Source organism: Gopherus evgoodei, chromosome 1 (assembly GCF_007399415.2).
Source record: "Gopherus evgoodei ecotype Sinaloan lineage chromosome 1, rGopEvg1_v1.p, whole genome shotgun sequence".
Taxonomy (NCBI): domain Eukaryota; kingdom Metazoa; phylum Chordata; order Testudines; family Testudinidae; genus Gopherus; species Gopherus evgoodei.
The window spans coordinates 235,609,544-235,623,501 of NC_044322.1; the positions used below are offsets into that span (position 1 = coordinate 235,609,544).

General features: G+C 39.9%; 1 protein-coding gene across 1 annotated transcript; it reads right to left on the reverse strand.

Annotated features, from left to right (window-relative positions):
- Nucleotides 1–402: 402 nt before the first annotated feature.
- Nucleotides 403–11,534, reverse strand: UPK2 (uroplakin 2). The gene is made up of 5 exons (XM_030553316.1): nt 11,453–11,534; nt 7,332–7,487; nt 5,357–5,594; nt 2,445–2,524; nt 403–644 (listed from the first exon to the last, which is right to left on the reverse strand). The coding sequence occupies exons 1-5, from the start codon at nt 11,532–11,534 to the stop codon at nt 502–504; spliced, it is 699 nt and encodes a 232-aa protein (XP_030409176.1). The 3' UTR covers nt 403–501.
- Nucleotides 11,535–13,958: the final 2,424 nt, after the last annotated feature.

Genomic DNA, 13,958 nt, shown 5'->3' on the forward strand with positions numbered 1-13,958 from the left:
CATAATCAACCAATTCACACCATACAACCATTAACACAGCAGATGTGTTAAGACACTGAGATATAAAGCCTGCCCAAGCACCCTGAGAAATGTTGCTCTTAGAATTAAAACTCATGCACTGTGGCACATGATATACAACTCCCTAGCTGCATGTCTCAGGTTAATGACGATGGATTTTTGTTTATGGCACCAAACTATCTTAGCTAGGCACAAGCCAACTTACAACCAAACATCAGGGTTTTTTAGACCTAGAGTTTCGGTTTGGGCCCGACTCTAATGTTAACTCTTGATATAAAAATTGCCACACATTGTAAATCAGGCTATATACAGTTTTCATTTGATACATTAAAAATCTTCAATTCTGATTTATACTATTTCTAATTCTTCATGTTTCCTCTTTAATGCAGCACTCATTATTGTAGATATTCTTGATTCCCAGAAAACAGTTCATTCAGGTCGGTAGTCATTTTTGTTCTGGAAGGCAATCTTGGCTTGCCTGATTTATGATTTTTTTCCTCCAAGAGCTGCTGCCACAATTAAGCCAACCACCAGCACGAACATACCAACAGAAAGCAGTACCGTGATCACTATCATTCCTCCGGCCCGCCCTAAGAATGATCCATCATATGCTGTGAAGGTTGTCACTAAAATGTAAAGACAAAATATTTAGGGAGTTAAAGCCATCGGGGTAGATTTTCAAACTGATGTTTCCCTTTTACACCCTGATGTGAGGGTGTACGTAGTATTATTTAGTAGGGCTGTCATCGCAGTTAACAAAATAAGGTAAAACTTTAGAGCCTACAAGTTCACTCAGTCCTACTTCTTGTTCAGCCAGTTGCTAAGACAAACATGTTTGTTTACATTTACAGGAGATAATGCTGCCTGCTTCTTAGTTACATCACCTGAAACTGAGAACAAGTATTCTCATGTCACTCTTGTAGCCAGTGTTGCAAGATATTTACATGCCAGATACTTTCAACCACACTTCTCTAGTTACATACTAAACATTTGTATGACCCTTCATGCTTTGATTTGTAGGCTCTAAAGATTTACATTGTTTTGTTTTTGAGGGCAGTTACATAAAAAAAGAAGTCTACATTTGTAAGTTGAACTTTCATGATAAAGAGATTGCACTACAGTACTAGTATGAGGTGAATTGAAAAATGCTATTTCTTTTCTTTATCTTTTTTACAGTGTAAATATTTGTAATAAAAATAATATAAAGTGAGCACTGTACACGTGGTATTGTGTTGTAACTGATATCAGTATATTTGAAAATGTTGGAAAACATCCAAAAATATTTATAATACATTTAAATTGATATTCTATTATCATTTAACAGTGCAATTAAAAGTGCAATTAATCACAACTTTTTTTGAAATCTTGTGATTAATTGCAATTTTTTTAATCGTTTGATATCCCTACTATTTAGACATCTAAGCATGTGGTTTATAGGTGCATTCAGGTACTTAGGCCTTGTTTACACACAAACTAGCAGTTTGTCTAAAGGTATATGTACACTTTAATCATAGTTGTGGTTGCAGGACAGTCTGACATACCGACATTAGCTTTAATCTAGATAGTGCAGCTAAAATAGCAGTGAAGACATGAAGATACAGAGTTCAGCAAAGGCTGGCAATGCAAGTATGTGCCCAGGGTCCCTGGCATGCCCATACTGCCATGCTGCCACTTATTCCCTGCTATTTTTAGCTGTACTAGCTCCATCAAAGCTAGCACAGATATCCCAGCCCATGCTGCAATTGCACCTCTCATTTCAGTGTAGTGGTATCCTAAACATTTGTATTTTTAAGATCCATAATTAAACTGGTGCAGTCTCCAGGTGGAATCTCTCAAATAAATTTTAAAATGGCTTATGTCAATTCAGCTTAATTCAGCAATGAATCCATTTATGCTAATTCAACAGAAGTCAGGTATAAATCAATTTAAGAGTGCCGTCACCAAGCTTTTGCACTAGTTTAATTTAATCAGTTTTTAAACCAGATTAGTTAAATCCATGCAGTTTTATGTGAAGACAAGGCATTAGATGTCTAACCTAGTGCAGGAAGTTGTTGGTTACTTATTTTTAAATCTCAAACAGATTAATTATTAGTTGTTATTATTATTTAACCCTTATACTGTAGGGATGAATCAGGCTAAATGAAACCACAGGCCTGCTTCTCACATGCCTTCCACCTTTTTGTAGCCTTTTACACCTGCGTAAATTAACTGATTAACTGCAAAGTGGATACAAAATACGTCTGGCATAAATGATAATCCAGTCCCAAGTTTCTGCACAGTGCTATGAACTGGACAGAGAAAGGCTAGTGTTAAAATACCTTTAGCAGAGCAGCTTATTATCCTGTAATGGTGATTTTATGATGCAGAATAACAGGAGCTTCATGAGAATAAACTTAAGTGACTTTTTCACTATGTTAGGGACTCACCATTGTTTGTTTGTATGGCATCTGACCAGCCTGTGTGAGCTCTTATTACCGCATTTTCATCCAAAATAAAGAAATTTACCCTTAAATAAGCAGAGAGGGGCAAAAAAGTTAGACATTCTCTTAAGCAGGATCATAACAAAATACCACTGTATGTCTAGTTCAGTTGTTAGCTCTGGATTGTTTTTAACCTAGGATAATATTGTCCATCATAAACAATAGCAAACTTTTTTTATGATGGAAAATTGCTGTCACAGCCTGTTCTCTGTCTTCATAAAGAAGGACCTTCTGACTCCCATCCCCCCATTACTTGAAATGGTTCCTTACTAAGATGGGCCCATGTCTAAAATGTTGAATTGGCATTCAGCTCTAAAGCTCACCTATATTTGGTGGGAGTGTTTTTGGACCTAGTGTTTTGGTTTGGGTCTGTCACTGTTTCTTACTCACCTAAGAAACTATCCACATGTTTCCAAACTGCATGGATTCGCTCCTCCCTTCCTCTTTGACTTCATATCCACCCATACTCTTCTTTCTCCACATTTCATTCTTAATTCATCCATGTAAGTGGAATTCTTTCTTTAATCTCTCTTTGAGTCACTTTATGGGCCTGATTCAAAGCCCATTGAAATCACTGGAAAGACGTCATTTGAACCTGGTGAGCTTTAGACCAGGCCCTCATTCTCCACCTATAACTTTTCTTTTTGTCTGAGTTTACAGTTATGAACTATCACTTATGGTATTTGGTAATAAGGAAGCTTTCTAAAGATAATGCATTGCATTACTTAGAGCATGTTGATTTTCAGAAGAAGGTGCAATGAGAAAAATAGAAAAACAGTGCATGCATCCATTGCATCTACACAGGCTGGCATTGTACACTCAGATGCTCATATGTGCTTGCAAAATGGGATTCTGCCTCCTCAATTCTTAAGGCTATGTCTACATGGCACTTTTGTTGGTAAAACTTTTTGTCAGTCAGGAATGTGGAAAAAACGCACCTCTGACCGACAAAAGTTTTACCAAGAAAAGTGCCAGTATGGACTGCGCTTTGTCGGCAGCAGATGCTCTCCCGTCGACAGTTAACACCCCTCATTGGAGGTGGTTTTATTTTGTTTTATTTCTCCTGCCAACAAAGAGTGGCATACCTTATAGTAGAGATAGTCTTAGCAGGAGCGGCACTAGGGTTTCTGGCGTCCTAGGCAGAATTCGGGGTGTGTGGCATTTTGTGCGCTCCCCACGGGGTGCGCGGGAGCTTCTGGTTCCGCTCCCATCGCGCTGCCGAAGAAGGACCCTCCGCCGAAATGCCACAGGCGACAGCGGCAGCCATTGAGCTGCTCAACTGCCTGCCGCTGTTTTCCACGGCACATTGGCAGAAGGTCCTTCTTCGGTGGCGCAACAGCAGCAGAACAGGAAGCTCCTGTGGGGAGCGCAAAAAATGCAGCCCCCCCAAATCCTAGCACCCTAGGCGACCGCCTAGGGTCGCCTAATGGAAGCACCGGCCCTGAGCCTTAGTTGTCCTAGCCTCAGCATAAGTTAGAATAGGTATGGGGCTGCTGTAACTTGTAACAGTTGGCTATGAACTCTAAGGCTTACTATAGAGTGTGGCAATGAGAACTAGAGGGGTGTGATTTCTGAAGTGCACCAATGTGTTGTGCACTAACTGGCCTGTGTAGACCATGCTGTTGTGCAGTAAATGCTCCTCAGTTCACATTATTGTAAATCTGCTTTAAACAGCACTCAATTAATGTGCACAAGGGAACTTAGTTAACACCAGCAAGGTCTACATGAGCCAATTAGAACACAACACCCTGATGCATGTTAGAAATCACACCCCTCTACCATGCATTGCTGCACTGTGTAGACAAGTTGTAAGGAACCATACCCACCTGTGAATTGGAAGAGCCCATTCAATTCCTAGCACAACTTCTAGTCTGTAGTGGGGATTGGTTGGCATGGGAGCCAGGTCTGCCAGCCTTATGCCAGCTCTGAACCCATACCCCACTACCTACCGGTGGAATTCTCAACTAGAGCTGGATAAAAAATGGTTTTCCCGTCCTCCAAAAAATGTTGAGATTTTGAAAAATGTGCCCATCCCAAATTAGGGCAAAAAGTCAAAATCTCAAAATTTTAATATTTTTAAATGTACTATGATTAGCTTAAATTTAGAAACAAAATGTGGCTTCAAACCAGAAAACTGAGTTTTTTGCTTAGAAAATCTCAACCAGGACATTTTAACAATTTCAAAACTTTTTTCAACTTTTTTTTGAGTTCAGAAATTTGTCAAAACTGGTTCTTCCCCATGAAAAGTTTCAGTTTTGACAAGTCAACAGTTTTCAATGAAAAAACATTTTGTCAACAAATTCCTAACCAGCTCTAGTTTCAACCCGGCAGCTCTCGCCAGATTCTGAATACTTTGCAAAGGGGCTGGAACCAGAGGGGAGAATTTGTCCTGTGTACATAAGAGCTCATTTTTGAATGCATATGTATGTTTTTTAAGAGAGCCCTCATTTTGACTTCCCCGGACTATCTGAGTCCTAAGGTAGTTGTGGAGCCTGAAAGGTTCATCTTTAAAACCTTTGTGTTTAGTTTCAGTGGGTGTCTAAACGAAATATATTAAACACTAGGGACCATGAATCAGAAGTGAATAAGTTGCATTTTTTTAGAGTGCGCCTCTCCTGAATTATAGTGGAAATGACTGAACCACACAGGACAGGAAACAATTCCTAAACAACTCTGAGCCTAGCATGTTTTAAAAAACAAAAACAAAATATTTAACCCTTTTTATATTTGCTAGAGAAAGGAAACCCTCTCATGCTTTCATGTTGCCAGCATCACCTTGTGTAAGAGCACTGACTTACCAAAGTCTAATATTTTAGCCCTACTGAATGCACTTTCATTTCAGTTGGCCCATATGGTACCTGTAAATCGACGATGGCTGAAGGGCTCGATTGCAGAAGGGGCCTTTAGCTTTTTCACAGACTTCTACCCCAACCTGGTAGCCTACGACTGTGGTCAGCTTGTAGTTCCCATCATCAACGTCCATGATCACAAGATCCCTGGCTATTCTACATGAGACACTCTTGAATTCTCCCGCAAAGTAAACTTGGGCAGTAGAGGAAGAGTGGAGAGATTTGATCTGATTGGTGTCTGTCACAGCTTGAAAAAGGACAGCATAAAAACTTCACATTAATCATATGAACAATCAATGCAGCAAGACCATAACCTATTACCGACACTGTGGTTTGAAGATGTTATCTAAGGGCTCAAGCATCCCATACAGGGGAGTAAGGAACCATAAGGTGCCCCTTTCTCCCCCGTATATGGGCAACATGGGTTGTAATGTGTGGGAGAAGTAGCCGCCCTGGGGATGTTAGTCCCTAGCCAGTGCAGATAGGCGAGGAGTGGATAGAGCATTGACACAGGATGAGCTGACACAGAGGAGGGGAAGTAGGTTGCAGGAAAAGGTTGGCACAGCTTACATCCTTCATGCAGCAAGTGGGAAACAGGATCTGAACTGGGACTGAGTCATAATTCAGTCCCTGTTCTTTACTCCTCGGCTAAAACAAATATGTCCTGCCCCTTTCTCAGGGACAGATTGCAAGGTGCCAACGTAGTCCTCGTTGTCTGTATTAATGAGGGAAGAAAGGATAGTGTGAAAATAGAATTGAACTTTGAAAATGATTTTCTCTCCCAAATTTATAGTGTGCACATAACTCATAGGCCACAACCATGGTGCCTCAACTAAGCAACATTGTGACTAGCCAGAGGCCACAGAAGTATATGGACTGAGCAGTGTGGGTATCTGTAGGGCATGGATTGGATAACATGTCTACTTGCCGGCAGAACTGGTTGAAAAACAGAAAATACTTTACTGGAAATTCTCTTTGAAAAATGTTTCCACCTTTCTTACAGGTAAAAGCTTTAAACAAAAAATCTCTGACTAGCTGTCCCTGAAGGCCACAGCCATGTTGCAGGGAATGAGAAGCCTCCAGGATAATTATAGGGCGCAGATGTGATGCCTGTGTCCTGGCCTTACAGAGCCACTAATGATGCCCACAACCCATGCAGCATGAGTGAGAATATGAATAGGGAAGCAAGAAAAGCCCCCAAAAAGGAGCAAAAATTTATTTTTAAAAAATAGAAAAAAGCAGATGAAAAGGAGAAGAAAGAATGGAGACAGAAGAGAGGATATGTCAGAGAGGGAGAACAGCCAGAAAAAAAGATGCTGCACATGTGTCAGAGCATGGCACAAGGATACAGGTGGAGGCGACTATTGGCCAGTGCAACACAAAGGAGGGTGGTGGACTCAAAAATAACGGAACCACTGCTTTAGGGCCTCAGCACCATTAAGTGACTAGCATTGTCTACTGCATGATGCCACAAACTTACTACACAATGATCACACACTATGGTGACCCTGGCACTGAACATTATATAGCCTGGATTTCACTCATCAATTCAATAGTGAAATCCAGTCAGGATTACTACTAGTAGTGACTTGAAGTCATTGCTAGAAGGCAGTGGACTGTGTGACATGACCTGCTGGTATCAGTTAAGTTGCTGCTGGACAAGTGGCTATATAAAAAAAGCTTTCTAACCATAGTTGTCCACCTTTTTGACAGTCCCATTAAAGGGCAAGCATTGATGGGCATGGAGATCAACCTGCCCTATCTCACATAGAAATGATCCTTCTAAGTCATGGTTGAGTCACATCAGTGAGGGATTGTGAGGAAGCTTGCACTGGTATTTCTCATACTCTGCCTGATCTTCTGTGGCTATCTGGAGGACTTTGGCCTTTGAGGGTGTCAATCTCTCATGGTTTATAACCAATAAAATAATTACAAGTTAAAAGAATCGACACATCAAAAGAGAAAAATCAAGAATACACCATACCTGGCATAGCAACTTTATCACCAACAGCTGCTACTGCTGGTCTAATCGTGGTGGGTGTGAATTGAGAGGAAGAAATACACTTAGGAATATTAACAATGAAAGATGAACTCATTCTTGCTGCTAAAATCACACTCGCATTTGGAAAGAAATCTAGTGCTGAAAATGGAAAAAAACATAATGTTAGAGCAAATTTGTCTCTATGTAAATATATGATGACCAGGACATTTAGCTAATGGATATTGATATATTTATTAGAGCTGATGGGGAAATAAGTTTTTCCCATCATGAAAAATTTCTGAAGACACAAAATTTTTTTTTTCATTTTCATTGACATTTTTCATGATTTGGGGGTTTTTTCGATGAAAACCAAAATTGTTCAACAAAATGGAAACATTTTCACAAGAAATTTCTTTTACTTAAAAAGCCATTTTCCACTATAAAAATGTTCTGATAGACAATTTTGCCTTTTTTTTTTTAATGCTATATAGACACCCAAGGAACAGATCAAATGTTTAGGAGATAATCTTAGTTATCTTTATTAGGTGAATGTACCTATGAAGAGCTTGGGAGACAGGAGATGCGCTGGAGCGTCACAGCTGCATCATTGCAGCTGCACCACTATATGTGTAGACATGCCCTGAATCTAAAACTTAACTTTTTTTTAAATAGCCTGATATGTAAATTCTTTAAGTAAATCTTTTAATTAAAATGGGTTTTGCCCAGATTGTAGTAATTTCCTACAACGCTAGTGCAAACCAGAAAGTGAAACTGACTAGAAAGGGACTACAAAGAAAAATGAATGATCTAGTCTAATTTCACTCTCCAAGATGTGTGAAATGCAAAGTATAAACAGACAGACTAACTAACGGAAAGTAAATTAGATTTTTTTAGACTTAGATTTTCTGCTGATCACTTCAGTGATGCCACTGGAGCTATCTGATATGAGATGAGTCTCCAGTTCAGCAAGAATGTGTATAAGGATGTGCTAAGCATAGATCTCTAAGAGAAGGAAGGGCCCCGTTGGGGGGAGGTGTCTGTATGCATATGATGGGGAGCTCTGTATTCTCTTGGCAGACATTAGAGGGGATGGGAATGGTTGCTGGGGTCCTCGGCACTGCACCGCCCCACCAGCCTTTTGACTGGGGTGATGGGGAGATTTGAAGGGGAGGGATAGCTCAGTCATTTGCGCATTGGCCTGCTAAATCCAGGGTTGTGAGTTCAATCCTTGAGGAGGCCATTATAGGGATCTGGGGAAAAAATCTGTCTGGAGATTGGCCCTGCTTTGAGTAGGGAGTTGGACTAGATGATCGCCTGAGGTCCCTTCCAACCCTGATATTCTGTGTTTATAACTTTAAGCATGAGAACTCCCATTGACTTCAGTGAGACTATTCATATGCTTAAAGCTAGACACATGCTTAAGTACATTACTGAACTGAGGCCTAAAACTAATGTAACAGAGTGGTGAATCAGGCCCTTTAACATTCTCTAATGCAAGGGTTCTCAACCCTTTTCTCTCTGAAGCCCCCCACAACTTGCTATAAAAACTCCAAGGCCCACCTGTGCCACAATAACTGCTTTTCTGCATATAAATGTCAGGGCTGGCATTAGGGGGTAGCAAGCAGGGCAATCACCTGAGGTCCCACACCACAGGGGCCCCTGCAAAGCTAAGTTGCTCAGGCTTCAGCTCTGGGTGGTGGGGCTCAGGGCCCCACACTTCAGCCCCATGCAATGGGGCTTCAGCTTTCTGCTCTGGGACTCAGCAAATCTAATGTCGGCCATGCTTGCCGGCCCCCTTGAAATCTTCTTGCAGCCCCCAAGGGGGCCTCAGACCGCTAGCTGAGAATGCTCTAATGTACTGTTAGTAATGACTGGGGGGTTTTTTACATGTGACTTTTAACCTGACAGTATTCCCCTTAGTCACCTCTGAGATAAAGCCCTTGGGCTCTCTTGTGATTGCTGGAAGACCAGGTACAGCATTTTAGTCAGCCTGAATACCAATGTAATGTGAGCTAGTTCATTGTGCTCTCTACATGGCCTCTGGCTATTTGTCCTAATGCTAATTCTTTTTCTTTTTGCATTCTCATGTACTGATTTCAGTTGTATGCAGTGTAGCTCTAGCCCTGTGGGTCCCAGGATATTAGGGAGACAAGGTGAGTGAGGTAATATCTTTTATTGGCCCACTTTCTGTTGGTGAGAGAGACTTGCTTCTGAGCTGCACAGAGCTCTTCTTCAGGTCCAGGAAAGGAACTCTCAGAGTCTGTTCCACCTTGCATTTTGTTACGACCCTGAGAGTCCCCTTCCCCAGACCTGAAGAAGAGCTCTGTGTAGCTGGACAGCCTCTCTCTCTCACCAACAGAAGTTGGTCCAATAAAAGCAATTACCTCACCCATCTGACCTTGCCTCTCTGATTTCAATTTTGTTTATTTTGTTATGCTGAAGACCCTGATCTTTCAGTCCTTAGGGGAAACGCCCATGGAATTTTTCTTGTTTGAGGACGGTGGAGCTGGAGCCAAAGGGCCAGACTCAGCTCTGAATAGAAACCCAGAGCAACTTGATTGGCTTGAACAGTCTTACTTTGGGTTTACACTGGTATCACAGAGAGCAGAATCTTTCCCAAAATGTAAAAATAAATAGTGCCATTAATGAATTACTAACAGTAGATTATATTCTAATACCTCCTTTCATTCAGAAAGAATCAACAGAGTTTTAAAGAATGTACCTATCACTCAAAGACCTGATCCAACTCCTGTTAAAATCAATGGAAAGACTCTCATTGTCTTCAGGCAATATTGGTTTGGGCACTAAATGAACACATTATTATACACATAATGAAATATGCTGTGAGCTTCATTTTCAGAGGCACTGAGCACCTGTACCTCCAATGACTGCTGAAAATCAGCCTCTATATGAATACTGAATTCGGGGTGAAGAAAAGGGTCAAGAATAGGTGTGTTTGACCTTAAAAATGTCACACTCCTATAAAGACTAATAGGATCTCTATCTGCACTACTTGTACTCTAAATTAGGGTGACCAGCTGCCCTGTTCTTAAAGGGACACTCCCATTTTTGGGACTTTTTCTTATATAGGAGCTTATTACCTCCCATCCCCTGTCCTGTTTGTTCACAGTTGCTATCTAGTAATCCTAACTCTCATGATAACTAAAATGCACATATAGATAAATGAAGTGACCTTACACATTTATCCTATGCATGTGCACTATTTATCGTCCTTTGACTAACACAGTGCAGAACATTACCAACAACTTTCCTGCCTTTAGTATTCTATCACCATTTGGAAACTGGTTTGGGAGCATTCTGATCAGTGTGACAGATACTGCTGAATTACAAGATTGTTGCAATGTATATGTTTGTTGCAGTATCTCAGGCACATTTTTCTTTCTTCTTCTTAAAAACTATACCAGGAGAAAGGAGATCATACATTCTGATACTTTTCTAATAACATTTTTTATTTTGGCTTCAATCTAGATAGTTTATTTTTGCCTATTCATGTAGCATGGAGTTTTAATTTTTTTCTTTGTTCTGTACACATATAAATATCAGATTTAAAGGACAAAATTCTTTTCTCAGTTACACCTGTGTAAATCTAGAGTAATTTGATTTATTATTAATTTTATTATTATTACCTATTCGTATTGTTTTATATAGTGCCATGTGCATGCATGGAGCTGTACATATCAGTAATTTTTTTTAAGGAAAATGTATAATTTCTTGCCCACAGTATGTCAGTGGAAGATGAAGTCCATGGAGATACTTCAGACCTACACTGGTATAAATGATGGCAGAATTTGGCCTGAAATGGTTTAAAATTCTATATCAAATAGAATTAGGTTTTACAATCAAGGATTCATGTGGGAAATACGTATATTCTAATAAATAATTTATTTGCCTGTAAGACTCCTTATATGTTTGGCTCTACATAAATAATAATACCAACATCTGAAATAATACTAAATATTGCTATTTTGTTTCCTGTTCAGCTAAACCTGGGTTGTGCTGTTACAGCATCAATTCAGCTGAGCATTACTAAACATAAATACATTAACTCAAAGCATAAAATCCAATGTAGCTTGCTACTACTGAAACAGAAAAGTGGTACTTACAGATTTTGTCTAAACTGGACAGTTGAACAGCCCACCCTATTCCAAGGCAGCCAGCAAAGCAAATCAGTTGAATTAGCTTCATTGCTGTAAGTCTAGCTTGGTGGACAATGGAGAAGTAAGTTTCTTGGTCTGTAGATTTTCTGCCTTGGAAAAGTGGGAGGGATCTGCATTCATTAAACAGGTGCATAGAAACGTGATGGGAGAAAAGGAAGAGAAGAGACAAGGGAGATGCATGTACTAGATAAGACTGCAATTCTTGTCACATAGTGAGGCAGCAACATGGGTGTAAAGGTAATGGGAACTTTAAGGACTTGATCCAGTAAAGGGCTTAGAAATAGAGGCGTAAGTCCTTTCCTGGATCTGGGCTTAAATGCTCAAGAGAGCAGTGAGAGGACTTCTGCCCATTGGCGATGACCAACCTGCTCAGAGAGCTTTGCATGAGAAATAATTTCTAAATGACATTCAGCTAACAGATCCATTTCATAGAGAAAATCACAACCTAATTTCTTCTTTAAATGAACTAGAGAGAAGATACTTTTGTTAAAGATGATGCACACAATTGATATAAAACACATACTGATGAAATAATAACCTAACCAAAACTCTCAGTGCTACCATATCTTTCCATAAGGCACCCAAGGAGAAAAGGATAGGTAAGTGGAAGGTAAAAGAGAACCTATAATCTCTAGGAGTCAGCATTCTAATAGTGGGGAGCTTTGGTTTAGTTAATTTCAGTCAATTTGAGAGGACGAGCTATATCCTTTACTATAAATACTGTATCTTTTTTTGGAGGGGGAGGTGGGGAGGGCACAAGATTAGTCATTTTGATAATGCAGGGCTCCTTTAAGTCCACCCTCAAAAGTTTAACATAACGGGATCTTTATACAGTAGATGTGAATAAGTGATAAATTATCCATTACATAGAAATGTATTCCTACAACTTTCAAACAAAGGGTGGGACAAAATCCATCTGGTAAGCAAGAAGTTTTTTCTCAATATATTATACTGTTGTCTGTAAGAGTAGCTTCTATATGTACTTTATGCTAAGAGTGTGGTGAACCCTAGGTACATCAACTTTATTTTTGGAGGAAATAATATACCCATTTTCTTGAATCCCTGAATATTGCTATAAACTTGGAGGACTGAGGAAGCCTGGATGACATATACTCCAATCCTCCAGGGAAAACTGAGGCCTTGGAGGCAATTGCTTAGAATTTCCTACTAGATTTTTGATGAAGCTAAACATAGAATAAAAGTCAAATGTTCCTGTCCACATTTGGATCGAGAATACTAATGGAAGTCTGCCCTCTGAGTCTGTAATGAATTGTTGCCCGATATGTCTTTCAGTTAAGAGTAAAAAACAATAAATCCATTTCTGGTCAGTTAGGATCACATAACACAAAATGGAAGTGTTAATCCCAGTGCACTAGCCAAATTCAAGTGTAGATAATGTCATTTTGTTCATGTAAATTCTGTTGAGAGTATCAATTAGCGAAATGGTTATTAATAGTTATTTGTATTGTGATAGTGCCTTTGGGGCCTCACTCAGGAATCAGGGGCCTATTGTGCTACGCAAACAGATGGGGGCAGGTGAAAGCACCATGTAACAGGAAGACGATAAGTGTAATAAGCATCAGTCACAGTACACCAGCTACCTCCCCATTGTCACAGTTTTATCTGTCTTTTCCTGCATAGGTCTTTTCCTCTTAAAAAACTGTAGTGTGGTGTAATGTAGTGCTGCTAGCAAAGAATGTCTGCCACATTCCACTCCAGAGCTGGCTGCATTCCAGTAGTGGGTGGGTGGGGTATGAGGTCTATAAAGCCTTTTTGAGATGCCTCTGGAAGAAAAGTGTGTAGTTTTAATATTGTTTTCCCAAAACCATCAGCTGTGGGTAGCTCTCCCTATATAAACACAATGAGCTGTTCTAACTGGCAGTTCCAGTCATAGTTTGTTCAGATTGGTTGCTCTTGCAGATTAATTACCTTCCCAACTAAATGTGAGACTTTTTTTTTTTTTTTTTTTTTTTAGGGACATGGTTCATGTTAACTCTTAACAGGAGAGCAGCAATGTGTGGATCAGATCATAGAACTTTGTTAATATTTTAACCTTATGACTTAGAAGTTGGGCTAATGGTGCCTCTGTGGCATCAGAATGTGGATTGCTCAGTCAAATTCCTGATGATGCTACTGCAGTTCCCTTTCCCATCCATAAATCTTAACTGGAAAGAACTGCAGGCAGTTCCAGACATTCCTTTAAAACTGATTTCCTGGAGAATGAAAATAGCTAAAGTTTGGTCTTTCAAATGGAAAACCCTTAATTTACATAGTAAATTGGGAGGGAAACCTCTGCCTTCCCATTCAGCATACAACAGACTACTACTCCCTGGTGTGTACTATAATACCACATAATCTTTGGTGTATAATTCCTGTAATTTAAAACATGAATCCACGGCATTCAGGGAGTTCCTTTTTTCATAGCCCAGATAAAAGCATGAGACATAATTAC

Excerpts from the sequence above, each read along its gene's own strand:
- UPK2 (XM_030553316.1), bottom strand. The coding sequence starts at position 11,534 with ATGAAGCTAATTCAACTGATTTGCTTTGCTGGCTGCCTTGGAATAGGG. Across the intron at positions 7,488-11,452 it reads GTCCAGTTTAGACAAAATCT|CACTAGATTTCTTTCCAAAT; the intron begins GTAAGTACCACT and ends TTCCATTTTCAG. Across the intron at positions 645-2,444 it reads TGCCATACAAACAAACAATG|TGACAACCTTCACAGCATAT; the intron begins GTGAGTCCCTAA and ends TTTACATTTTAG.